The sequence below is a fragment of the Penicillium verrucosum genome, assembly GCF_028828655.1.
Source record: "Penicillium verrucosum strain IBT 35672 chromosome Unknown utg000001l_segment0_segment0, whole genome shotgun sequence".
Taxonomy (NCBI): domain Eukaryota; kingdom Fungi; phylum Ascomycota; class Eurotiomycetes; order Eurotiales; family Aspergillaceae; genus Penicillium; species Penicillium verrucosum.
The window spans coordinates 13,881,897-13,908,333 of NW_026643210.1; the positions used below are offsets into that span (position 1 = coordinate 13,881,897).

At 47.6% G+C, this 26,437-nt stretch overlaps 12 protein-coding genes across 12 annotated transcripts; 7 read left to right on the forward strand and 5 right to left on the reverse strand.

Annotated features, from left to right (window-relative positions):
• Positions 1–83: 83 nt before the first annotated feature.
• Positions 84–2,089, reverse strand: N7516_005125 (uncharacterized protein; the record flags this gene model as incomplete). The annotated part of the gene is made up of 11 exons (XM_057217845.1): positions 84–201; positions 252–336; positions 397–666; positions 731–827; positions 880–1,009; positions 1,057–1,187; positions 1,241–1,326; positions 1,381–1,474; positions 1,535–1,709; positions 1,761–1,916; positions 1,965–2,089. 11 exons carry the CDS (start codon positions 2,087–2,089, stop codon positions 84–86), a joined length of 1,467 nt encoding a protein of 488 aa, XP_057079728.1.
• A 456-nt stretch (positions 2,090–2,545) lies between these two features.
• On the forward strand, positions 2,546–3,436 carry N7516_005126 (uncharacterized protein; the record flags this gene model as incomplete). The annotated part of the gene is made up of 2 exons (XM_057217846.1): positions 2,546–2,704; positions 2,756–3,436. The coding sequence occupies 2 exons, from the start codon at positions 2,546–2,548 to the stop codon at positions 3,434–3,436; spliced, it is 840 nt and encodes a 279-aa protein (XP_057079729.1).
• A 573-nt stretch (positions 3,437–4,009) lies between these two features.
• Positions 4,010–4,693, forward strand: N7516_005127 (uncharacterized protein; the record flags this gene model as incomplete). The annotated part of the gene is made up of 1 exon (XM_057217847.1): positions 4,010–4,693. One exon carries the CDS (start codon positions 4,010–4,012, stop codon positions 4,691–4,693), a length of 684 nt encoding a protein of 227 aa, XP_057079730.1.
• Positions 4,694–5,014: 321 nt separating this feature from the next.
• On the reverse strand, positions 5,015–6,489 carry N7516_005128 (putative cytochrome b5 reductase; the record flags this gene model as incomplete). The annotated part of the gene is made up of 2 exons (XM_057217848.1): positions 5,015–6,312; positions 6,360–6,489. The coding sequence occupies 2 exons, from the start codon at positions 6,487–6,489 to the stop codon at positions 5,015–5,017; spliced, it is 1,428 nt and encodes a 475-aa protein (XP_057079731.1).
• A 545-nt stretch (positions 6,490–7,034) lies between these two features.
• On the forward strand, positions 7,035–8,795 carry N7516_005129 (cytochrome P450; the record flags this gene model as incomplete). Its single annotated transcript, XM_057217849.1, has 3 exons — positions 7,035–7,167; positions 7,221–8,057; positions 8,107–8,795. The coding sequence occupies 3 exons, from the start codon at positions 7,035–7,037 to the stop codon at positions 8,793–8,795; spliced, it is 1,659 nt and encodes a 552-aa protein (XP_057079732.1).
• A 217-nt stretch (positions 8,796–9,012) lies between these two features.
• Positions 9,013–10,568, forward strand: N7516_005130 (putative MFS transporter; the record flags this gene model as incomplete). Its single annotated transcript, XM_057217850.1, has 4 exons — positions 9,013–9,404; positions 9,464–9,931; positions 9,985–10,126; positions 10,179–10,568. 4 exons carry the CDS (start codon positions 9,013–9,015, stop codon positions 10,566–10,568), a joined length of 1,392 nt encoding a protein of 463 aa, XP_057079733.1.
• Positions 10,569–10,960: 392 nt separating this feature from the next.
• Positions 10,961–11,836, reverse strand: N7516_005131 (uncharacterized protein; the record flags this gene model as incomplete). Its single annotated transcript, XM_057217851.1, has 1 exon — positions 10,961–11,836. The coding sequence occupies one exon, from the start codon at positions 11,834–11,836 to the stop codon at positions 10,961–10,963; it is 876 nt and encodes a 291-aa protein (XP_057079734.1).
• A 942-nt stretch (positions 11,837–12,778) lies between these two features.
• N7516_005132 (uncharacterized protein) lies at positions 12,779–14,310 on the reverse strand (the record flags this gene model as incomplete). Its single annotated transcript, XM_057217852.1, has 3 exons — positions 12,779–13,061; positions 13,113–14,109; positions 14,160–14,310. 3 exons carry the CDS (start codon positions 14,308–14,310, stop codon positions 12,779–12,781), a joined length of 1,431 nt encoding a protein of 476 aa, XP_057079735.1.
• A 1,539-nt stretch (positions 14,311–15,849) lies between these two features.
• Positions 15,850–17,068, forward strand: N7516_005133 (terpenoid synthase; the record flags this gene model as incomplete). The annotated part of the gene is made up of 2 exons (XM_057217853.1): positions 15,850–15,852; positions 15,908–17,068. The coding sequence occupies 2 exons, from the start codon at positions 15,850–15,852 to the stop codon at positions 17,066–17,068; spliced, it is 1,164 nt and encodes a 387-aa protein (XP_057079736.1).
• Positions 17,069–17,885: 817 nt separating this feature from the next.
• On the reverse strand, positions 17,886–19,532 carry N7516_005134 (dienelactone hydrolase; the record flags this gene model as incomplete). Its single annotated transcript, XM_057217854.1, has 3 exons — positions 17,886–18,727; positions 18,779–19,216; positions 19,283–19,532. The coding sequence occupies 3 exons, from the start codon at positions 19,530–19,532 to the stop codon at positions 17,886–17,888; spliced, it is 1,530 nt and encodes a 509-aa protein (XP_057079737.1).
• Positions 19,533–20,964: 1,432 nt separating this feature from the next.
• On the forward strand, positions 20,965–22,873 carry N7516_005135 (putative MFS transporter; the record flags this gene model as incomplete). The annotated part of the gene is made up of 4 exons (XM_057217855.1): positions 20,965–21,163; positions 21,212–21,374; positions 21,434–22,495; positions 22,552–22,873. The coding sequence occupies 4 exons, from the start codon at positions 20,965–20,967 to the stop codon at positions 22,871–22,873; spliced, it is 1,746 nt and encodes a 581-aa protein (XP_057079738.1).
• A 1,298-nt stretch (positions 22,874–24,171) lies between these two features.
• On the forward strand, positions 24,172–26,027 carry N7516_005136 (putative phthalate transporter; the record flags this gene model as incomplete). Its single annotated transcript, XM_057217856.1, is given in 9 exon segments — positions 24,172–24,208; positions 24,226–24,403; positions 24,461–24,500; positions 24,555–24,683; positions 24,738–24,855; positions 24,921–25,066; positions 25,123–25,340; positions 25,389–25,850; positions 25,904–26,027. 9 exon segments carry the CDS (start codon positions 24,172–24,174, stop codon positions 26,025–26,027), a joined length of 1,452 nt encoding a protein of 483 aa, XP_057079739.1.
• Between the last annotated feature and the right edge of the window lie 410 nt (positions 26,028–26,437).

The following is a 26,437-nucleotide window of genomic DNA, read 5'->3' on the forward strand; positions in this document are numbered from 1 at the left end:
ATCTGTGCAGAATAATACGTTCAATCCAAAATAATAAACCATAGAGCACGTAAATTACGTCTACTTGATATCAATGTCACCGCTCATAGCACCATAATAAACTCCGGGTTACGATCATCATTGTACCCCGCGTATTGATCATACTTACCATTCCTTTTGTCTCGATTGATCTTTGCGCAGTAGAGCACATTAAGCAGAATCCTATGTAAATCAGCGGTGACTCTTGAGTGAATGATAATAGATATACCCACATAAACCATGCAAACACCAACAGCCCCAGGATAATGGTATGTCCACGGTGAAAGAGAGGCCCATCTCGAGATGGATAGTTGAAAGCTATAGTACTGATATTAGAGATCTGTATAACGAAATAAACTCAACATGTGGACGACTTACTCGAAACAAATCCTCCAGCATTTGCAATTGCCAGCTGCAGCGCTGATGTAGTGGCTCTTTTGTAATGTCCCGCAGAGTTGTTCGACAACCACACTAGGATACACGGTACACTGGCGTATTGACCGGTTGCCATAAGGAAGGTCATGCCATATTGAACGCGAGGGGAGTCAATATTGGCGATGACTGCATATCCAATGATAGCGATTGGGAGAGTGAAGAGCATCACCACGCCTCGCAGACGGAGACGGTCGGAGATTATGGCAACAACAACTAGAAAATGGGTGAGTATTTGATAAGACCAAAAAAAAAAAAAAAAAGACAAAAAAAGACAAACCTGTAACTACAGCTGCGACAGCATAAGGTATCACAGACCACAACTGAACCTCGTTGGCATCTTTGGCGAAACCGAGGTTTTTGATAATCGTTGGCAGCTAAAAGATTGTCAGTGACTTTGAGATAGACATAGAAATAGGAGAACCTTACAAACAAGCCGAAGGAGTATAGTCCAGAGAGAATGGCAAAATACGCCGAAGCAGATAGCCACACTTGTAGATCCAACACGCCTCGACGTACTTCGGACCATCTGAACGATTCTGCCTCAGGTGTCAAGGAACTTTTGATGTCAGCCAAGCTTTATCACAGTGGATCAGAAAAGCTTACCCTTCTAGAGATTTGGGGCTATCAAGCATCAGCCTTTTCCCTCCGAATTCCTTTTCCTCCGGAGTCAAGAAAGATGCAGTCTCCAAGCTATTTGGAAGAACGAAGAAACTAAACACCCCACAGACAAATGTCTAATTGAAAGTCAGACAATTTTTTTGGTTTAAATCGAAATACCTTCACATACCAAAAGTCCCTCGATAATCAAAATCCAGCGCCAACCTTCTATGCCCCCTCGGGGCCCGATTTCGGCCAGTCCGCGAGCGAGAAGCCCTAATTCGTTAGTATCTGCCAAAATATAAACGAAATCGATGGATGTATATGTACCTCCAAATGCGCCCGACAGGGAAGCAGCTGTGTAGAACAAGCCAATCCGCAGAGCCAAATCGCCCCGTCTGTAGAAAGAAGATAAATACAAGACCTTTATTTTTTTCTCATTAGCAATGACCAATGTTAATTCCGTACAGCGTTGGAAACATACCATGCCAGGGAGAAGACCTCCCTCCGCAATACCCAACAAAGCCCGGACAGCGACGAAACCAGCAAAATTCTGTACAAATCCTAAACACATGGTGATGATTCCCCAAATAGCCGTCAAGAACGGTAGCCAAATCTTCGGCGATGCTTTCTTGAGCACGAGATTACTCGGCAGCTCGCTTCCATATCAATTAGCCTCTGGTGCGAAGATGCGATGGGAGATAACGCACCTGCAAATGTAGGTGAGATAGAACACAGCCAAGCCGACATCGTATTGGTGGTCTGTGATAGAAAGGTCCGCTTCTAAGCCGATAATCTTCGCATTGCCGACATTGGTTCTGTCCAAAAATGACATGAGGAAAAGCAGTGCTAGAATAGGAAGAATACTGGAAACTATTAGCAAGCGAATTACTGATTGTAATGCCTGGACTGACTGTATATCCAGCTTCCACAACACTTTCCGTGTCAATTTCTGCTGATGCGCGAGGTCGCCGTGGCGATCGAGGGGCGATGATTTTGCATCTTCGAGCTCTGTCACTCTTGACTTGTGTGGGTCCATGATGGCTTGGATTGTTGCTTGGCGACGCACAAATGATCTTATTCTCCTAAGTAATCTGTTGTAGCTTAAGATGGTTAAAAAAGAGGAAAAGAATTTCAAGAAATAGCCCACAAACAATCAGAGAGGAGCTCCTTCGGCCGGCACTTCTGGGTCCGAGTTTCCGAGCCCTCTCCAGCCCCCATTTTCACCAATGGCAGAGCTTCCATTGAGTTCACCTCCGGCAGTTTAGTTTCCCCGCGATCCCCGGATTTTGGCATATTCTCCACTGGTAATATTACGGTAAGATTTTGATAAAATTACTGTCAGATTACGAACCCCCTCCTGGTATTTTTCGGTGTTCACTTCTGAGCTCCGTTTGTTTCCAACTTTCCGAGGTCGGAAGGAGAATTGATCTCCAGCACCTATTCTTTAATGGAAAAACATCCACACCCAGGGCAAAATAACTCATCATCCGACATGTCTAGACTTTCAACCAGCCTTAAGGCATTGATCAATGCCCCTGCCGCCCGGCCATCCACCGTCTCGGCACCAGCAAACATAACCTCGGTCTACCAAAAGATCCAACAGACCGCGCAATCCAAACAGATCTCGCAGCCATCATGGGTCGCATTATCGGTGAGTCAATCCCTGTAGTGAAGATTAAACACGATCTAACACCAATGCAAGACCGCAGCAACAATGACCATGAACTCCCCGGAGTCCCTCGCCGCCCTCTACGAACTGGCCAGCACTAACCCCGATAAACAAGTCGAGACCGCCGAGCTTATGCGCGAAGTCGGTCTGAAATGCATTAGTTTTAACGGTATCCCACGAACCATAAACTGCCTCAACGCCTTCAGAGCCAGCCTCCCAGATTCAGTCGGCAATCAGCTCTCCCGCACCCCCACCCGCGCCCCAACCCCGGAGAACATCACCGCGATCAGTGACCGCGGTCAGGCACTCTGGGATTCTATCTATCGGCCATTCGAGAAGAAACTATTCAATAAATTGGCCGACTCACACCCAGACCTACCGGTGCACATCCTGCACAGCAACTACGGTGCCCTGTTGTCTGATCCGGAGCGTAGCACTGGCGCCTCTGCTGGGCGCATTCTGACGTCTATTGTTGCTGTCGCGTGTCTGCGCGCTCAGTCGGGTGTTGGTCCCCAGGTCACTTCGCATGTGTTTGGGTTGCGGAAGGCGATTGAGGATGGCTCGTGGGTGAATGATGTTGAGGGGGAAGAGGCTGCGCGGTGGTTGGCTAGTGATGAGGGGAATACTTGGATTTTGAATAGCGTTGATGCTATCGTTGAGGCTATTAGTCAGGGTGCCGGGTCGAACTTTGCTCCTACGCGTGCGAAGCTGTAAATTTATAGAGATTATATATATGTCATATATGTTCAATAGTATTGGTTCCCTCTGAAAGTGGAAGAGTCGAGGACTCGTTATCGAGTATCCAGTGGGTTCATCCGTGCGGGCGAGGCGACCATACACCTGCGATCGTTCTGCTTCGGGCAGGAAATTGATTGGAGATCAAGCTGCATGTCTGTCCAACGAATATTCATGGGTGTTCGGCGCCTTAGTAAAAAGGTCAGGCAACATGAGACGTCCTGGTAGTATTCGAGGAAGAAAAGCCCACACAAGTGTTTGTTTTAATAACGTGCTCATCAGAATCCCCGCACCAAGATGCCGCCGTGAGTTGGCCTCACAATGCGACTTGCAGACGATTCCACCAATCGCCGTGATAGTTTCATGACTGCGCAGCGTAAGCTGCATAACTAAGTCAGAAGATACCACTGTCACCAATTCAATTGCTTTATCACATAAATTCGAAGACCCGTTCAATCCGCTCGTGCATACCCTACGTGTTAGTGGCGCGAAATAAGTGAAGCTGCCATAAACACTTAAGCCCATCATGCCAGTTCAATTTGTTGTCTGGAAATGGCACCTGCTGTTCGCGAGGTTACGCAGACCCTAATTGAGGCGGACACAACATTTGTGAAAGTCATCACCTTGGGGAATACCAGATCGTGGCCAACATTGAATTTGGTTACATGGACAGCGACAACTCCATTCACGACTGTCATCCACGTGGTCAACACAGCAGAAACTCCTACACCCGAGCAAACCCATTCGGGCACAAGCAGCAGACTATCAGATGGAAACAAAGGCGCAATAGCGGGGTCTATCCTCGGTGCTGTGGTCTTTCTACTGCTCTTATATTATCTTTATATATGTCATGTGCAGTCGTGGGCGTTGACTCGACGGTCGCGCAAAGTTCCAGTTGATGCGAAAGATCCTACGCCGCCTCCTGATTCCGATCCTGTTCCCGCTGACGAGAAACCGACGAGGAAAGGGAAGACTGTTACCATATCGTCTGATCTTCCGCGATATTTTCGTCGATACTCGCGCTCGAAGGATGACAAGTCGTATATCTCTCCCCTTGTGAGGATATCGACGGAAATGAACTTGAGGACTAGGCTCCAGACAAGAGAGGGGAGATTAGGACAACCGGTTCGGTTCATGATTCGATCGCGGGAGAAACAGAAACCAAGGAAGAAGCGTCGGAGATCTCACAGGCGTCGAAGCAAACGGAAATCTTCGAAGATTGATGAGATGAATTGATTGGAGGGTTCATATGGAGTGTTTGAGAGCGACAGGTTATATTCATCCATGTCCATTTGCATAGTGTCTATGTACATTAATTTATACCTACAATATTCGTATAACACCCTATTCGTATAACACCCCCCCTGGATCCAAACAGATAAGCTCCAACCAGTCAATGTCTCGGGAATCAACACGGCGAGTGGAGTCTCCTTTCGGTGTCTCGGAGACTTTTCTTGTCGGAGACGAAAACGCATTCGGCAACATGGCCGGACAAGCCGTCCCATTCAACTTCATTCTCCATTCACAGCCGCGGCTATTACTATATTAGGCAATTTTCTAGAAACAAAATATCTGATCAGCCATCTTCCCGACCACCCCTGGCTTAGAAAAGCCTAACGCAACCAAATTCTTCTTAGTGGCATTAACCATTCCGGGCGGCCCACATAGCATGACCTTAGTGTCTGGTGATGGCGCAGGGAGCTGCTCCGCCAGAACAGCCTGGTCCACGTATCCCGATCCATAGGTCCAGCCCTCGGGCGCAGAATCCAGCATATACCACAGCTTGAAGTTCTTCGGGTACTGACGCGCGAAGCGCTCAAGCTCCTCGCGCAAGAGAATGTCAGACTCGCTGCGGTTCGCGTAGATTAGACTGACTTCCGTCGTGTCGGTGTCGTTCTCGCAGATTGCCCGGATAAGCTGGTACATAGGTGTGATACCTGTGCCGCCGGCCACCATACCGATCTTGCGACAAAGACCCTTTGTATAACACATTGAGCCTTTGGGACCGCGGAATTCGACTTCATCGCCCACGGTCAAGCCGGCCAGATATTTCCCGCTCAATAGACCGTCCGGGTAGCATTTGATGACGAGTTCAATACGGCCCCGGTCGATGTTGTTGGAGGTAGGGGTGTATGAGCGAGTGACGGTCGTTCCATCGACAACGGCTCTGATGGCGACGTGTTGGCCAATGGGTAGACCTAACACACTTGTGGCGGTTGGCAGGGCAAAGACGAAACGGTAGACGTTCGTTGCAAGTTCGGTCTTTTCAACGAGTGGCAGGCGTTGATATTGTTGTGGCTCGAGGAACCCGCGTGTCAGATGCGGATCGACACGAACCACCTTCTTGGACTTCATATGAGGGGGGAAGCGCATGAATCCTGAGTCGATCTTGGTGAATCTGCTGGCCTGGCGCGCTACCATTACTCCCATGACCGTGGAGATTGAAGAAGCGGCTAAAAAGCCGTTGACGAACCCTCCATGGGGTAGTCGTAGGTTCTTCAATTGGGGAGGGATCAATTGGGAGATGGCTGCCAGGCAGTTTGTGAGATTGTTGTTTTGGGTGCAGATGTAGAAGACTGGGACTAGTCCACCCAGAGCACAAGCTATCGTTTTGATAGTCGATGAGGAGGAACTGGCCTCTGCAGGTGCTTTTTGGGAGACAACACGCACTGCCTTCGGCCGGACGTACTGCTGAGCATCCTTCAATGTGCCCACCAGGAAGGGCTGCATGATCTCACGGGCGTCTTCAGAATGCCCAACATCCTCATAGGCTGCTGTGGCATCAGTGCCAGCTACCTCGATGAGAGCATCTGCACCACCTGGGTGATCTTGCAGATATTTTGTGAGTTCAAAGACTGTTGCAATGTTAGGACCGTCTTTTGATTATTTTAAAGGTTATTACCTTGTCCGTGGATGACCATCCAGGTATCACCTTTGGTGTTGTGTGCTGCGACATCTTTCAATGTATACTCTGGCAGCTCGACATCTGCCTTCCACTCAGCCTTTAACTCCTTTGTTTCTGGAACAGACATTGTGCATGAATTATTTTACAAAAAAAAAAAGAAATCAAAAGGACGGAGTCTTAATTTAATATCACGAAAGAGTCCTCCGTACTCCGTCCTGGAACAATGAATTGTCACAATAGCCCACTTAGCACTTCCGATATGTACATAAAACCAGCCTACCAGCAAGTAGGGATTCAACATACCTCGGCATCTTGAAGAATAAATTAAATTAAAAATGCTCTATCTTGTCGGTGGGGCCGTCTGAGACGGCACTTTTCGCGGTGCCGTCGGCCACAGCCCGAAACAACGTCCACTCTAATATTCCTTTACCATCCTGATGTTAATTGTGGATCCTAATCAAGAAAGATTTTAAACCGAGGCTCGTAGAGATAGTTATGCATTCTTCTATTATGAAATGAAAAATAATTTGGACGCGTTTTCATGAATAGTGGAGTCAACTATATAGTTTCAAATGGCTTAGGCTCAGATAATTAGATCCCTATAAATGTGAGCGGGCCCTTCACCTGGGCAAGAGAGGAAGACCACGTTATTATTTTCATTCCCATTGCACGATGGTTGTCAAACATTTCTATCTGCTGGGCGAGGCTATCACCTCAGCTCGTCCAATTGAGATAGAGACAACAGTCGACTACCAAGGACTTCAGCTTCTCATTGCTGGACAATTTGCCATCGTTGAGCCGAATGGTATGTATGCCCTTATCCTATTGCCTCTGATATTATTCTAACTCTCACGCTAGGCATCGGATTCCAGTCAGAGGACTCGATATTGTCCACTCCCTCGGAGATCCTCGCCAATGAAGAGCCTATTGCTATCTCAATAGATGGCAAGGCAGTACGGGAGATCCCCGGTCCTAAGGGACTACCATTCGTGGGAAACTACTTCGAGGTTTACCCCGACCACCTAGGAAACCACCAGCGTCTCTTTGACCAATATGGACCCATCATTCAAACCACCAACATGGGCCGGACAGTCTACCACACCAATGACCCTGAGCTATCGGCCATCGTTTTCTCCGAGTCTGATTTCTTTACCAAGAGAATCAACAAGGCACACCCTTTGCACCCAATCAAGAACCAACAGGCCGGTGTGTTTGTGGGCGACACAGATACACCCGAATGGCGCGCGGCACACAAATTCCTCCCGCCAGCGCTGGGACCGAAAGCGGTGCGCCACTACGCACCTACTATGCAAGAGACCGTCGAGGATGCATTCAGCGTGTTCGACGAGCTAGACGAGCGCGGCGAGGCGTGGAACGTCTACCCGTACATGCTTAAGCTCGGTGCGCAGGCCGTGGGCAAGTTGGTTCTCGGTATGGATTTCAAGCATTTCTCCGCCGTGGATGCACCGCCACATGAGCTTGTCTACCGAATTGCCGAGACATTGGAGCTGAACAAGAAGGTGACCGCCCGTGGTGATTGGTATGCTAAGTTGCCTTTCGGTGACCCGCAACGCCTACGGGATGCGCGCTATCGTATTATGGAGATGGTCAACGAGTCAATCCAAAATGCTTCTCAGAATGGCATCGAGGATCTCCCCTTGCAGGATGCTGCATTGAAGGCCTCTAACATGATCGGTAAGTGCGATGACTAGAAATTGGAAAGTTTGAGCTAACATCTAGGTAGATTATATTATTCGCGCTACCGATAACAAGGGCGAGAAATTGCCTAAGACAAGTTTGATGGAGGCACTAGTAGTAGCCACTGGTGCTGGTTTCACGACTACTAGCTCATTGCTGTCATGGCTGCTTTATTCGCTAGTCAACTACCCCGGGATGCAGGAAAGACTCCTACAAGAATTGATTGACAACGACATCCACGCCGATACCCCAATGACCGCAAATCTGACGGACCGTCTGACATTCTTGGACAAGTTCATCAAAGAAACCCAGCGCCGTCATAACCCCTCATACCAACCTGCGCGCACAGCCAAGGTCGACATGATTCTTCCAGGTGGATATAAGCTCCCCGAAGACTCTATCATCATCCCTGCTCTTCACCACATACACAACAACCCAGCGGTCTGGTCTAACCCAGCACGATTTGACCCAGATCGTTGGGATACGGCGGAAGTCAAGAACCGTCATAAGACTGCGTACATTCCCTTCGCTGCTGGACCGCGTATGTGCATTGGGTTCAGCTTTGCCTTGCAGGAAGTCAAAGTGTTCTTGCCCAAATTGTTGTACAGGTACAAGTTCACAAAAGAGAATGATGGGTCAGTGGAGTATGATCCCATGTTCCAGTTGATTCGTCCTACCAACTTGTATGTGCGTGCGGAACGACGAGTGAAATGGCCTCCCAAGACCGAGCAGTAATTGAGGAGAGAACACAACTTGCGAGAATATTTGTACATAATATATATTTTTCTATATATCCCAAAGAAGAAATACTATACTTCCAAGGTTTTCTTCAGTTCTCCCAAAAAAGCTTAGCCCCGGCCCGAACCCCGAGTCCGAGGTCGGAGTTAAAAAGGTGATTGGCCTTTCAACTTCCAAGGTTGTTTCTTCCTTCCACCCATCTGATAATCTGATAATGGAGAATCAATCGCGACCAGCGCGTTATATGGTCCATGTCCTCGAAGAGCTGGGCCTAACCACCATGTGGCGGTCGTCGCTAGACGTGAAGCTTCTCTGCGCGCAGCGCTTCGTGCGCCTCTTCGCGTACGGCGGCTCGACATTGATTCTGGCATCGTATCTGTCGGCCATGGGGATTTCAGATGATCGCATTGGCTTGTTTATGACTCTCACATTGGTCGGAGATGTGGTGATTAGCTTCTTCCTCACTTTGTTCGCTGATTCTATGGGTCGCAAGGCGGTGTTGTCGCTCGGATCAATCCTCATGGCTTGCAGCGGAGTCATTTTCGCGCTGTTCGGAAATTTTTGGATTTTACTCGCAGCTGCAGTATTTGGTGTCATTAGTCCGAGGTTAGTATCCGTATTTCTTTCTTGCTTGCTCTTATTTGTATCTGAGCTAATTTTATTAGTGGAAATGAAATTGGCCCGTTCCGCGCTGTGGAAGAATCCACTTTGGCTCATCTCACACCACATGAGCTTCTGAGTGATGTCTTTGCTTGGTATTCCTTGATTGGAACCGCTGGCTCGGCCTTGGGAATGCTTGTTTGTGGCTGGATCATCAATTCTCTTGAGTCAATCCACGGATGGGCCTTTATCCCCGCCTGTCGCATCATTTTCTTCGTCTATGCTGGCGTTGGTGTCGTTAAGCTAATCTTTACTTTGGGCCTGAGTGGAAAAGTCGAAGTACAGAAAGAGGAGCCGCAGGAGCAGAGCTCTGAAACTCGACCGCTGCTGGCAGAACCAGTCGAGCAGGATGCCGAGCCGGTCCCGAAGAAGAAGGGACTCTTCGCGTCTATCGAAAAGGACCTGTGGTCGCTGGTTATCCGTCTCTTCATTCTGTTTGGAGTGGACTCGTTTGCGTCTGGATTGGCTTCACTGTGAGTGGGATCCCAACTCTTCTCAGCTACAATTTCTAATTGTGATTTGTTAGGTCCTGGATGACGTACTTCTTCAAGGGCAAGTTCAATCTGCCTGAAGGTGAACTTGGCAGTATCTTCTTCACCACAAACATCATCTCTGCGGCATCCATGCTGGTCGCGTCGTCCCTTGCCAAACGAATTGGTAATGTCAAGGTAAGACATTCTTCTTATTTGGGCAACTGAGCGACTTCTAACTTTTTGACAGACTATGGTATTCACCCATCTGCCGTCGGCGATCTGCCTGGCTCTCATCTCCGTCCCAAATAGCTTGCCTCTGGCACTGACCTTCTTGGTTCTGCGAGCCTGTACCCAGAACATGGATGTGGCGCCTCGCTCCGCATTCCTTGCTGCGGCTCTGCCGGCAGACAAGCGCACTGCTGTCATGGGCGCGGTGAACGTTGTGAAAACTACCGCCCAGAGCATGGGTCCCCTGTTGACGGGTATTTTGTCGCGCAATGGCCATTTCGGCGTGTCCTTCATGATTGCTGGATGCTTGAAAGTGATCTATGATCTTGGCATGTTGTTCAGCTTTGCTGGCAAGGAGGCTGCTCGTCGGAAGCAGGCAGCTCAAGATATTGACGAAGAGACAAGTTAGAATATTAACTTGTGAATCATGGGTGCGGTTTGTTGTTAAATTTGTTACACCCATTACAGGAAGTTCCATATAGAGACTTGCTGTTGTACAGTCTGATGTTTGTCTACAATTGACACAAAATATTGTTTCGTTTGGTCGGTAGACCGGAATACACCGAAAACATCTTCGCTTCGGCCTACCCATTGACGCTTTTTATCTACCCTACTTTGAGTTGAGTTCCAAGTACAAGGAATATCGCTTCTAACCTTTAGTTACCACTTTGTCAGTACAAGGGACTGGGAATCGACGCTTTCAAATATAACAGTTGACTTTTTATTTATCTCGTATACACAAATGATTCCAACTCATCAAACATGAACAGAACGCTCAGATATATAATCAAAGACCAGATCTTAAATAAAACGAGCAGTCCGGTTTCGCAAAACAGACAAACGGCGACGAGACATCACAGTGCGATTGCCCGGGGCAGTGCTATTGTGATGCAGCGTAACATTCGAGTGGGTGGCATGGTGCTTGCCAGAGACGATATGCGAAGTCTTATTCTTCAACAACTCCATCGTCTGATGAACAATCCGGTCGCTCTCCGCATGACCGGCATTATTAACACGCCCCTCCTGCACAGGCTCACGCTCGTTCTGCGTAACCTGTGACGAACGCGAAGAATCCGAACTCGACCCGGGCGTCTGGATATTACGGATATCCTCAATGGTAGTCTGTTTCTCCGCGCGCACAGGCGCATCAGGCTGAGCAGTAGACATGGACTGCTTGGTATTGGCCTCCTTGTTCTCCTTTGCGGGAATATTCTCATCATGGAGGGGACTATCGCTATCGCAAACCAGATTCACCCAGACCTGGCTGTAAGCGACGAACTGGCGGGGCTCGCACTGGCTGACTTCAACGCCATTTCTAATCTCTTTGCTGATTAGGGGTGGGTCGATGCAGCCCGGGACCTCGTGGACGGTGATATTGCAGCCGCTGCCGCCTTCTAGGAAGGGGAGGTCGTGGTTGTGGGAGAGGAGCTCTGCGTCGACGGAGATAGCGCTGACGAGATTGTGTTCGTAGGAGGGGACGGCGAAGTTTTTGCAGCTGTCTATGGTGATATCTTGGGATGGGCCGGATACTTGGTAGTTTTCGTATGTGTCGAGTTTGGTGAATGGTTCGCCGGGGCAGTTTGGGTAGAAGTGTGTCCAGACGCGGGCGATGCTTTGGGCGTAGACTGTGCTTGATAGCAGGGATAGGGAGATGAATGATGTGGTGAGGGAATGCATGGTTGATGGGATTTTGATATCCTCAAAGTTATAGTTTTTGATAATCAGATAGAATTGGATGATTGCAAAACATAGGAAGCAAGACACTCATCTCCTCTTATATACATAGTACGCCCTATCATTTTTCTCATTCCATGAGTGCTGCATCGCGGTAATGGGATGGCAGGGAAGAATGACTGGAATGATTATGACGCTGAACGTGAAACGGGTTTAAAATTTAGATCGAACTTCTGCATCATACTCAGGGGCTGGCAAGTGTCATAAAATCCTATCTTCTCTTAATCGGCTGTCTGATCGCACATTCCAGTCCCAAAGAGTCCAATACGATGTCGATCTAGGCGTGCGTGGTATGTGGATGCTCCCTATACATTCCAATGAACGGCTATTCGCCTCTTAAAAGGCTTGGAAATGCTTGGTAACCAATGAATACTGTCATATTATTCGTCCATTTTACCTAGAGATGGCAGGTCCAAAAATAATTGGTGACATTGATCTATGAGGTTGGCCGGTGATCATTCTCCGAACATTTTAGTGACAACTTCGCTTCTTGATGCTACTAGATAAAACCGGTTGCTATCATGTATAGACATTGTCACTATGTCATTAAATTTAAACAAGATTTCATGCCTATGAAGGGTTGTGTAGTTAGATTATAGTTATTGAGATTGTACAAGAATAGTCGGCCACTTATGCGGTTTTGTCATGCCTTTTAGATGTCCTTTTTAGATGTCTTTTTAGGTGTATACGAAGGTGGTAAAAGGTCCTTTGTGCAAGAGACTTTTCTATGCCCTGGATGTTCCATCTAATCCCATATGTAGCGATAATGAGTTTATATAGGTGCTCTATATGAGTGCCTAACCGCTTGCAAATATTATACACGACAAAAGCGTCACTTAAGGAGACTTGTCGCTAGACTTACCCAAAGGCGAAAATCCGAGTCTATTACAAACCCAGCTTGAAACCACCCCAGCTAAGAGTGGTGAAAACTCCAGCAGGGTCATAAGCAGACCTAATCTTTCTCATGCGAGCGACGTTCTCACTGGGGAAACCCGCATAAGGATCTTGCCACGCACCAGCATCACCCATGTAGACGAACTCGGAAGCAAGTCCTAGCTTTTTGTTGATACCGTGAAGGTGCTCAGTCAATTGGCGAGACCAAGCTTCCATGCATGAAGTGCGCGGCTGGATTTTAATGAAGATATTAATATTTGGTGTCATATGTGCCCTGATTCATCATCACTTCTTTTCAACAGGATGCTTCTGCAAACTCTCATACCACTGGATCATAGATCCTATCATGAAAGCCACCGAGCCCCAAAATGTAGCGAGTGACGATTGATAATTCACGCCCGAATTACTACTCGCCGGACCCAGCGCCCCACAAAGAGTAAATCCAACACTGCCAATTAAATTCCAGAGCTGGATATGCCAGCCCAGAACATGCCAAGAGGGAATATACCACTTTGGCTGCGTCTCAAGCATGTACAGTAATGAACTCAGAGTGAATCCCATCCCACCAAGAGTGGCAGTACTCCAGTAGAGGCCATCAGTGAGTCCCTGACTTATGTGGTTAAATATACCAGGAATGCCAACAATTGCACCAATCCAGAAGATCGTCGCGCTCACAAATAAGATAAAAGAAGCTATAAAGCCAATTTCATGAAAGTAATGCCTGCGTAGTTCGGACATCGACGGAATCCATCGGAATGACCTCCCATCTGTCGATGAAGTAACGTAACCAGTATCATCTCTCTGAGAGTGTGCATTGTCATTGGCATTATAATGCTTCTCCCTGAGAAATGATTTCCGATTCGCGTGATGATGCTCACACCTCGAAGCCGTCGGCCTGATCTCGTTCATCGTATGTCGAGGAATCCCATCCTCGATATTCTTCTCGAGGACAGTCTCAAGCGCCCAGCCAAAACACCCAGTATGATTGGTATTAAAAGCTTCAAGAACCAGCAAGACACCCCCAAGCTCAAAGATAGTCGCGCCAACGAACCCCGTCCAACCGCCGGCAACGGTAATTTCACCGTGAAACTCGGTCTTCTTGTCTACCAGCGGTAACCACACGAAGAACCCATTGACGATGAAGATTGCGGACCCGATAGTGAAGCTTACGGCGACTAGATACGATACGTCCCAATACGGGACGTAGGTCACCATCCGGAGAAAGATCTTGGCTATTGCTGGGATGGAGTGCGTCACTGGTGGTACTATAAGCCCCGTTTCATGGGGCAAGGCCTTTGTATCGATGCGAATGGCATGTCGGCCTTTTCTGTTGTCGCGGGATCGCCATATACGCTCGACTTGTGGGGAGTACGAGTGTCTTCTGGGTGTTGGGATGGTTCGTAGCGTGCCGAGGTGGGATTTAGGAAGGGTACTGGGCCCGTGACATGCGTCTCGTCTAGTTTGAAGCCATGATGAAATTCAGGTTTACGACCGGTCTGGAACTGTGAGTGCCGGCGCGTCATATTGGCTGGGTCCGGGGTGAGATTGTGTTGAGGGGCGTCTTTAAGCCACTAAGAACTCATTTTGGGGATGGCTCAATGCATATGTGCAGTTTCAACGATAGTATTTGAAGTAACCGCGCGGAGGTGCGATATTCACTCTGTGTATGTTCCGTACATGAAGAGGTCGACGTCAGCACTATGTAGATATGCGGTAACTGAAAAGCGGCGTGCCTCGACCGCCGAAATAGCAACCCTAGATATTTGATAGTGGTGGTCTTATATACTGGTAATGACTAGTCACGCTGCGTATATGTCTTAAGAGATAGGCAATAGTAAGTAGATGAATATAAAATGTGGGGAAGAAACATCTTTTTTCTTTTGCGGGAGAATTCTTAACGAGACATGACAATTGAGACTGTTCCCACTTGTCCACACGGAGTCCTCAAGAACATGAAATGCGTTGTCGAAAAAGAACCCGAATGTTCATACGGATATGCCAAGGACCCTGTTTCCAAAGAATGTATCCACACCGAGGGCCCTCAGTGTCCTCGCGGGCAGAAGTTCACCGGTCAACATTGTGTGCTCTGGCAGACGGTGACTGTATGGAATTCGAGTATTGCCCTAATATTCCCGGCTCGGTTGATACTTCCCATGTGGCGGCGGGATTGGGTCAAAAGTCGTTCCCAGGAGCTTTCTAAGGGTTCGAACAAGGATTACATCTCGAGTTCAGAATTTATTGACGTGAGAAGGAGTCTTCCAAGGTTGAAGTTGACAGGACTTGGTTGGAACTTGAAATAAAATGCGAAACGGAATCATAGTATTTGTATGAATATGAACAATGTCATATATAATGCCTATTTTTAAGGTGTTGTCGACATTGGAGATTTTAACCTTTGACAGAAATCTGACGTATTGAAATGTATGCACCTCAGGGCTGATATGGAGAACTCTGCATTTTCTATATACATAATAGAAACTGCTGTTTCTGTGCGGTAATGACCAAGCTTGATTACATAACCTTCCATGGTAGGTATAATACTATGTAAATCCATGTATGCAACCCTGTACTTTGACAACCTTCAAAGGTTCTAAGGTTGGAAGTACTTTGCTTACTAAGGGCTATGTTATGGTAATTCAGGTATCTTTATTTCCTGTCAGCTTTAATGCAGGCATCATCCGAAACTTTCAGACACCAATACCGTTACAAACCGCATCCGGTAATCGGGCACCTATGGTATGTGAAGTAACACAGCAGCACCTAGGGTAACACAACAGCACATGGGGTAACACAACAGTATATCGGATGTATATTCATTGCTAATATTCTCCCTACCTAGGTAGGTACGCTCCCTTGTTGCGGGACTAATTTATATTGATTAAACAAATCACCTGGGCATGCATCACCACGTGTCAAAGCGCCCTGTTGGGCGCTTGGCACGGTCATTGTATAAAGCGAGAAATATTTTAGAAATATAAATAAGTGGTAATTTCTTGTCCCTTTCTCGTGAAATCGTATCCTACCCGATAGCAGCCTTGAAATAACTCTCTATTAAAGAAGATATGGTAAGTTTATACAGATACATACTCTCAAAAGGTGCACGGCTGACCTAGGAATTAGGATCCCATCACGGAAAGGCCGCTGTACGCTATGAGAGCCGGTCAAGATGGGAACTGGACTTCTCGCATTTCCAACCTCCAGATGGATCTTCTATTTTTGATTGTGTTTATCTTCTCAATGGCTATTCTGGCCGTCCTTTTGAAGTTGAATAGCAAGGATCCCAAATCTACTGCGGAAAAGATCTGCTCTCGCAGTACGGTTTCAAAAAAAGATTACGAAGCAATTGTGAACGGGTTTCTACGCGAGGTTTCATTCCAACCACCACACTCTGGGTATGACGTGGGGTTGAAGAGTCGCGTTGAGAACAGTCTTGAATCCCACGGCATTTCACGGGAATTTTTAAAACAAAACGGGCCATGCATCGACACAGCAACTAAGATAACCAGCTTCACATATCCTTTTGTCTCGCATGAGGTCCAAGAAGCAATTGCTCTATATGCTTCATACGTTATCACCATTGACGATCTCACCACTGAGATTCTACCGGACTTAAAAGATTACGTCGGTCAGGCAATCCTCGGCCAGTCACATCAGCTTGAGCTTCTCCGTGGCTTTACAAAGTTCCTGGGTAGCCAACAGCGTCTTTTCGGACAGTTCGGTGGTGACATGATAGTCAAGGGGTCAATGGAGTTCATCTCAGCAGCTGTGGTCGAACAAAGCCAAGATAAATGTTTACACCTGCCACAAGATGCATCCGATTATCTGGTGTTCTTTAGGGCAAAAACGGGTGTCGCTGAGCCATTCGCCTTTTTCTGCTTCCCCGAGAACATCAACCCGGAGGAACGTGACCTGGCAAGATATGTCTCGGCTATTCCAAGTATTATGCTATTCCTAGGCTATGTCAACGATCTTCTTTCTTTCTACAAGGAGGAGTGCAAGGCCGAAGACAGTCCAGGCTTCGTACGGAACCATGCTAAGGCCTATAATATTACCCCTCTGCAGTCACTGCGTCAACTCAGCAAAGAACTCATGTCTGAAGTACGAAAGATCCGCAGCATATTTTCCGATGATAACGCCATGGCTGAGCGTATCGACAAGTTTGTTCATGGGTATATATTTTATCATCTTTGCACGGGACGATATAGATTGGATGAATTAGACATTCCTGCTGCTCTAGAGTCGAGAAACCGTTTTCATCAGATGGTGAAAATGCCGGGATAGAGGGAGATTGTTATAACTAATTGGGCTATTTGTTGACATAACGCATTTGGTTTTCTTTTGGTTTTCTTGGTGGCAGCTTACGCAGTGGTATAGGCGCCAACTGACAAAACCCGATTTCCAGTAAATACTGATGCCTTAATGCCTGATTTAATCTGTCTCCTTACACCGCCCTATACAATGTAATGTAAATTAAACCATAACTACGTACACATGGTAGTTACAAAGTGAGATATCTCCAGATGTCGACATTCTTGGACGGTTTGTAAGTTTCAAAAAATGAAGCTGATACAAAGTGAGAAGTCTCCATTTGTGTGCTGATAAAAAGTTTTATTTTTGACACTTGCAAACGGCCAAAGAAACATGGAGATATCTACATTTGTATGGGATGAAAAGCTTCATTTTTGACACTTGAAAACTGCCAAAGAAAAGGAGAAATCTGCATTTGTATGCTGATGAAAGGCTTCAGTTTTGAGAGTTTTTAGGTTGCGGCGATTACTAAGTTTCTGCACGGCAGAAACAAACTCTATTGTCGTCTGAGCGCATATGGTGTGTCGGAGTAATAGATTTTCCGGTAACTCTTAGTTGTTCAAACGTACCTATCACATTAATGACCATAGTTATCCAAAATAGTGACAAACAAGAATGCTACACACAAGAAATTGATAGGTATAACATCACCCATAATAAAAAATCAATCGCCTAAAAAATCAAAAGGATATTCCCCACTTCATTTACGAATTGTTGACTTGATCTCCTCTAGGGGTAGATTAAGGGCCATGGGACTGTCTCTATGGCCATTAGACGTAGGTATCACAAGTCATGTCTGCTTAAACCTGTTTTCAGCACTATCATCTCCCCCATCTTGGACATAAGCAGTTTGATTGCCAGCTTCGGACCTAGTGTTGACACTAGACTCTGTCTCGGTATCAGTGCCATCACCATTCTCATGCCCGGCCGCTTCGGTGGCCGCCAACTGCAGACTCGCGGGCTTAGTTTTCTCAACTGCCTTGCCCTTATTCCGACTCCTATCAGGCAAAGACTGCTCCGCCTCACTCTTCAGATCAGCGCCGGACGCATCGCCAGCCTGCGACATTTGAGAGCTCTGATTCATGCTCCTTCTCGCACGGGCACGCGCCCGACGGATCATCTTGTTATGGTAGTCTTCCTGTTCAAACTCAGTATCCTCGTGGAGGATGCGACGAGCAGCTTCGCGCCCAACAACAGGTAGTCGGTCGACACCCTGGACTCCATCCGGCAGGAGTTTGGGGTCAAGAAGACCGACTTGCACGAGGACACTGGCTTGATCCCAGTATACGTGCTCAGAGTAAAGACGCCCGGCGCGCATACTGACAATACTCACGAGGATGATCTCGACTCGCTTGTTTGTCGGCGGGACACCCGGTAGCATCCATGGAACCTCCTGTGTGTGCTCGTAACTTACGTACAGCTCGTCTACGATGCGATCGGGTCCTGTGGTACGAGAGAGCAGTCGGAGGCGCATGGACGGAGGTAGTCTGCCGATGAAGTAATGTTCATAAAAATGGCGCAAGGCCTTTTTCCCGATCCCGCCGCTGATGGTCGGCGTATAAGTTACACCGGGGGTTTTGTGTTGCACATAACCATCCATCGCCTTCCTGACGTTCGACGAGAAAAACTTGCCTAACCAATTATTAGCCCACCATCCTCGATCCCTTTACGATTGCAACTTACCCTCCGCATGCTGCTCATACCGCTGCTCATAATCTGGATCCCTAGAATATCCCTTCTGCAGGACCTTCAAAGTCCTCGTCCAAGCTAGATCCGCCGACAGATGATCGTACTCCTCCAGGTCTGTCTCCGCAAACCCGGGCACAGCATTATCATACGTAAACGCCGGGTATGCCAAATCCAAACGCTCTCCAGTCCCGATACCAGCGTTGATCGGCCGCGTCTGGCGGCGTTTCTTTCCTTGCAAGCCGAGCGCGACGGGCTGAACAAGTACATCTACAGTCTCACCCGCCAAGTGCACGAGGACCTGAAGTGAGAGTGGGAAACGCGATCGCGTATCGGGGATTAGGCTGGGGTAGTAGGCGACCAGGGCGCAGAGTCGGCTGGCGTTGATGGAATTGATATAGTAGTCGAGACAGTAGTCCGCGGCGTCGCCATAGGCTAGGAATCGGGTGAGTCAGTTCATCACTCCAGTTTATGATTATTTGGAGAACGTTCTGTGCATACCGATCACGGCGTAGTTTTCGCCTACTCCAAGGCCGTCCTTTACAGATTGCAACCGGCGAGCGTAGTCTTTTCCTCCGCCATTATAAGGGAGGTATAGGACGTCGAATCCTTCCTCTTGCCAGTTCTTGATGATCTCCATATCGAAGTCTTCGGTCTCGGCTGTGACGCATAGTCGCGCATTATTGTTGCCATTATTGTAAAGAAACCCACCACTGTTCAGACCAGGAGCACTGATTGATATGTTGGCCATTGTGTTACTTGTGTTGTTTGTGTTTTGTGGTTTTCAATCGCATGTACGGCGTTTGTCGCTGTAACTCGGTTTCTTGCAGATTATTCTCGTTTCAAATCCTAAAGACAAATGAGTCAACCCAAGAACATATACAAATAATCCGATGGACAATATATGTAGAACAGGTTAAATGGAAAGTGATCATCATGGCAGTTAACATATAACAGGTCCTACGTCATTGGCGTTGGGTCCCTACACGTCATACCATCATCCATATATTAACTCTTGGCATCTACAAGTAGACTACAGCCGATTTGATTTCATTCTCTTTTCTTCTATTTGATCATTCAGATCTTTTATGTGAGATTAAGCTATAGATATATGAAGGTAATGCTCTTCCAAGGTTGCTCTTCGAATATAATTATGTAAGCCCTGTTCCTACATATTATGACCCATGGAACTATTGATGGCAGTACTTGGACCAAGTCTGGGGTCTATAGTTACTATTTTTATCTACTGCCTCCCACCACATGACCTACAATCCATATTTGTCGACGAATACCAACATCTAAATGATCCAAAGCAATGTGCAAAGAAGAGAAGAAAAATTTAGAATAACCTCATCTTTTCCGGTACACTGGTTCACATTGAGCACCCGGGGAAGAGCGTCTCCCAGCCGTTTCCGAGAAATCAGCACGATGCTTTATTAACGATCGAATCCCCTCCGTGCTCTTAGGATAGGATATCTGCCAAGGAATATCCGCATTGTCCTTAAAGCAGTGATTGAAATGCTACCGGAAGCAATCAGTCCTTAGTGGCACCAGGATGTCAATGAGATGACAGGTTTGTGGAGTTCTTTCGGAATCACCTGTGTGATACGGTAGGACCTCACTCTTTTACCACCCACCAAGGTAGTAGGACCAACTATTGGAGTTATGGCGATGGAGGTCGACTATGTGATTCTTTGTCGGGCTATCGATAGTGAAGAGATAATAAGGCTGTCCGGAGGTGAGTTGAGACTCATCATGGAAATGCTGGAGTCCACCTACAACTTAATAAGAATGTTAGTGCTTCGGTCCAGGGGCTAGATGTACAATAATGTATTAGTACTGTAAAGTAGCCAATCCGTACATGGTATTACCTAGGTACCCATGATGTTGGGGATGATCCATGGATGCCTTCACCTTAATTTCACTTGGTTTCTTAGGCATATTAATTGTGATTGGACAAAATTGTGCCGAAGTAGGAAAAAGCTTTCGATCTAGCGAGACTGACGAATCAGAGCTGGCAACTATTTTCCCAGTTTATGCATGCAGTCTTCAAGGTTCTTATTATACTTCGAGTTTGGAGTGGTGTGCATATGACCTTCGACCAAAAGGGAAAGAGGGAACAAGTTTTCCCACGATAAGACCAACCTCCCCTCCACAACGTCCCATCTGTTCAACACAGAGCAATGTCACTGGTGCAGCATGTTTCTGCTATTGACGGCATCGATCGCGAACTCGAATCAGACTTAGTTGACGACTGCGACTTCGCTCACATTCGCCGAAAAATCAGCTATGATGTTATCCAACCTCCAAGCGAGGGTATCCCGGTCGCAGAAACGCGGCCTGGAACACCAGCGTACAAACATTCCCCCACAAAGGGAATGGGTATGTACTCTTCGGCCTAGTGTAGGACAAACGGCTGACACCTTCCAGCCCAGGTCGCTGTCACCGTGCTCGCGTGCTGGAGCGCGTCGGGCATCGTGTTTGGCTTCGCAGCGCTTAAGCCTGTCCTCGTTGAGGAAGGCGTTTTTCACGAGTTTTGCACTCCTTCAGAAATAAAAGAAGGGCTTGAGCTGTGCTCACAGCAGGACCTTCGGTATGTTTGTTGCACAGACCACCCCGAGTTATACTTGCAACTGACCAACTAGCTACTAGACTCAACCTGTTCTTCACCATTGCTTCGATAACAGCCAATGTCTCCGCCCTGCCAGTTGGGACGATTCTCGATCGATGCGGATCACGCGTCTGCTGGTTCATTGCCTGCCTGTTGCTTGCTATCGGCGGTGTCATTATGGCCTTTGCATTCCATGAAACCGGCTTCGATGGATATATCGTGGGTAATTTCTTCCTCGCCCTGGCCGGTACCTTTTTATTTGTTCCCTCTTTCCAGATCGCGAATGCCTTCCCCAAACATGCGGGCTCGATCGTCGCATTGGTGACTGGTGCATTCGATGCCTCTGCTGTGGTATTCCTCTCCTACCGGCTCGTATATAAGGCCTCTGGCAGATCTTTCACCCCGGATAAGTTCTTCCTGGGATATCTGATAGTCCCCGTGTGTATTTCTATCGCACTGGTGACCATCATGCCAGCGCGCGACTATGTCTCGACACTGCAATTGGAAAACAAAATGGAAAGGGCCGAAGATGCCACACGCGATGTTCACGACTCCGACGATGAAATCGAGAGCACGTCGGAGCTAAACAGCGTGCGAAAGAAGCGAGCCGAGCGGCGACAAAAAAAGATCCGCCAGATCGATGGGGTGCTCGGTGATAGAGATGAGCGGCAGATGCGCGCGGATCGAGAAGAGGATCGCCAACAGACGAGTTCGGTCTGGGGTGTAATGCATGGCCTGCCGGCGCACAGGCAGATGGCTACACCATGGTTTATCCTGATTACTATGATGACTGTTTTGCAGATGATTCGCATGAACTACTTTATCGCGACGATTCGCTCACAATATGAGTACATGCTCGGATCGAGCGAGCAGGCAGATAAAATAGGTGCCTTTTTCGACGTCGCACTGCCTGTCGGTGGTGTTCTCTTCACGCCTGCGATCGGGTACCTGCTTGATCGCCTCAGTGTGCCAACTATGCTTGGGGTGATTGTGCTTTTCACCACGGTTATTGGTGTGCTGAACTCTATCCCGGCAGTATGGGCTGGGTATATCACCGTTGTGCTCTTTGTCTTACTCCGGCCCCTATATTACTCCGCCATGTCGTATGTTGTTCTGTTTCCATCCACTGTTATATTCTACGTGCTAACCTTGGCTCCAGTGATTATACCACCAAAGTCTTCGGCTTTGCTACGTTTGGGCGTGTGTACGGCGCCATTATTTGCCTCTCGGGACTCGCCAACTTCTCTCAGTACGGTCTCGACGCATTAACGCATCATACGTTTGATGGAAACCCAATTCCAATCAATGCTGTCTTGGCAGTTGCGGGATTCATTATTGGAACCGCGCTCGTGACTTTTGTTTTCATGTCTGTGAGACAGCTGAGACAGCAGGATCGGGCGAACGAGGAAGAACGCGAGAGACTTCTCTTAGAAGAGAATGAAGAAGACGACGAATACGAGGATGAGGAAGGTTACCGTTAATGGGGTTGGTAGTTTCGAAGGTTAAACCGAGGTATAAAAATGAAATTTAGTTCTGTTTTGAATTTGGTCGACACTTTTTATTCATTGTCTATATTCTGGCTCTGTGGTCTTATAACAACTCTAATATGGACTCGGGGGATATCTCATATGGATCACATGGGTGTCAAATGACAGACATATCTATAGTGGGTCTATAGTCTGAATGAACAGGAGCCTAGAGTTGCTTGGATATAGAGTTGTTTGGATATAGCCTATATTATCCATGTCTTTGTGCCTGATGATATCACCATATACGATATACGGCCTATCTCTCTAATGTACATTAACCCGTCTAGGGTTATGGCTTTTCCACATGGCAAGTTACACTTTCGGCATTACCCATCATGGTTTTAGCTCCGACGTATTAAGAGACATGGAATGTTAGAGTTCCCTCATAACCTCATGGCTGACCCTTGGCCAGAACCCTCCCCAGGTGACACTCCCTTAACCACCTGGTTGTACAAGATGTCTCTTTACTAACTTGGAATTTTGAAAAGCAAGGAGGGGATTTCGAGAGTTTTCCTACTAAAAAAAAACAATAATAGCGTACTCATCTGGCAATTTGTGGAAATTGAAACGTCAAAGGAACACTAAGCAACATTGGCAACCTTTAGAATAGATCAAGAGATAGAACAGATCACCCCAGTCCCACAAAGGTGACGTCCCTAACCAACCATCAGATTGAAATCCCCAAACAAACGAGGGGCCCAAAAAGTGTATCACGTAGTCCACGCACCATTTGCCAAGTTGCCAAGTACATTCCCCCGCATTTCCTCCCCCATCGCCCCCGGATTATGTCCAGAAGCGGCCGCCACCGATCCCAACCAGCTCACTGCGCAAGTGATGACTCGCAGAGGCTGTCATTAAGTGGGGTGACTTCCCCCTCATTTATTTCGGACAATATTGCGGTGTATGGCCTTCTTCTACGGCACTTCTGCTTGTCCCGAGGCTCTTAGCCGGCTATTGTGCTCTCGATTGACTTGTTTCTTGGAGATTTTCCTAGCCACATTGAACTGGGTTGTAATAGGCGAGCGCCGATCTTGAATGGCTGGTTTAGGAATGGATTTGAATTCTTTTAGGCCTGTCTCCCTGTTAGGATATAAAATTCTTGTATCCTTGCTAGTCTAGTCGTTTCATAGATAAGGGTGCAGCTCTGTCTTCTATTTCTGGCCAGACAGTTGGATTTCTTTTTTCTTACTTTCCCACATATTATCTTTCTATTCAATACTTCAAGTCGGGTTGGACATATTAATATCAGTATGGGAACCATGACTCCAATTGAGGAGAAACCATCTGGTGACCACCGCATCGAGGATATCGCTGGGAAGAGCCCCCTCCTAGCTATAACGATGATGAGGATGATGAATTTACACCACAAGAGAAGAAGAAGATTATTCGACGAATTGATCTGCGTCTGGTGACTATGACCGGATTGGCTTATTGCATCTCGCTTATGGATCGGACAAATCTCAGCATGGCCGCCGTTGCAGGGTAAGACCATAGGTGTGCAGGAAAATCGTGTGCACCGATGGCTAACCTCTAGAGTAGATTGAAACAGGAATTGCGACTCGACATTGGCGAACGTTATGTCAGTTCAAACACATCGCATTTTTCAGAAGACGAATGGCTAACATCTGAATAGTCCATTATCGTCCTCATGTTCTTCGTACCCTACATCATCTTCCAGCCCCCGATGACGATTATTATTCGAAAAGTTGGCCCAACATATTTCCTGGGCTCGATTATTGTATGCTGGGCGGGCATCATGATTGTAAGGATTTTCTGCTTCCTTAACACCAAGACTCTGGTTTATTGACTGGCACAGGGAATGGGATTCGTCCAGGACTGGGGCGCGTTGGTTGGAACGCGTGTGCTTTTGGGTGTGCTGGAAGCTGGTTACTTCCCTGGTTGTGTCTACTTGCTATCTTGCTGGTATACTCGATGTAAGAGCGAAGTCGCCAAAAAGGAGATCTCTTCAAAGTGACTGCACAGTGCTGACTCTTCAAAGATGACGTTCAAAAGCGATTCTCCGTTTTCTATCTCATTGGATGTGTCGCTTCTGCATTGGCGGGTATCCTTGCGTTTGGTCTGATGCAATTGAACGGAAAGCATGGGTTGACCGGCTGGAGATGGATCTTCATCCTTGAGGGAGTGGTATGCAGAGTTCGATTGACCGAAACAAAACCACCGAGCTAACAGGCAATATATAGATCACGGGCTTTATTGGCATCCTGTGCTTCTTCTTCCTCGTCGACTTCCCTGACCGCGCACACAAGTCCTGGCGCTTCCTAAATGAGAGAGAATGCGCGTTCATTGTCCGTCGCATTAACAAGGACAGAAATGATGGCGATATGGAAGCCTTCTCTCTCAAGAAGTTCCTAAAACCTGCAACGGATCTTAAGATCTGGGGCTTTGCCATGATCTTCTTGTGCGTTGCCTTTCCAAACAGACTCAACTCCCGCTAACCGCATCGTAGCTGTCTCACTACCGTGACTTACGCCATTGCCTATTTCTTGCCCATTATCCTCATGAACGGCATGGGATACGGTGTAGGCGAAGCCCAATGCCTTGTCGCCCCGCCCTACGGGTTCGCAGGAATCGTCATGTACACCACGGCCTGGGTCGGCGACAAGTACCGCATGCGCGCACCGGTTCTAATTTTCAACGCCCTGCTCGCCATCATCGGCCTGCCAATGATGGGATTCGCTAAGAGCGATGCCGTCCGCTATGTCGGCGTGTTTTTCACTGTTGCCGGTGCTAATGCTAATATCCCAGCCTGCATGGCATACCAGGCGAACAATGTGCGTGGCCAATGGACGCGTGCTTTCTCCAGTGCTACACTTGTAGGGTTCGGAGGTCTCGGTGGTATCGTGAGTAGTTTGGTGTTCCGTGAACAGGACGCACCTGGGTACCGGCCCGGAATGTATGCTGCTATCGCGTAGGTCTTTCCCCCTGTCTCAGATTGTGTTCGTGTACTGACTGTGTTTCCAGGTGCAATATTCTCATCATCTTGCTGGTTCTGGTTTTGAGTCTGTGGTTCCGAATCTGTAATAAGCAGGCGGACCGGGGAAAGCGGGTCATTGAGGGTGATGCGGCTTTCCGATATACGATTTGAGGTCAAGGGAATATATTCATGTCCTAGATAGCATCAAGATAGTAATGCTAAAACAGGCCTTTTCCATTTCCCTAAATGACCCGCATGAACCGAAGCTCAAGGAAAGCTATGATACCATCGGAGCTTCCCCCTCGGTGGGGGAATTCGTGGAGTAGATGTACAGCGACTTTTCCGACGGGAAACCGGCCATTTGCTCCGACTAGAAGGCGGTGAGTGGTCGATCTGGGGCTGATGGCAAACGGTGACATCTGTGATTGGTCGGATAACAAGGGTTCACATAATCTCTTATCGCCGCTGGAAAGTTTCCCGACAGGTTCTCCGCCATCGGACATTCGGACAGGGAAAAGGAAGGTGTGGGCAATAAATATTAATTTCTACAGTTCTGGCACTTTTGTCTTCTTTATTCTCCC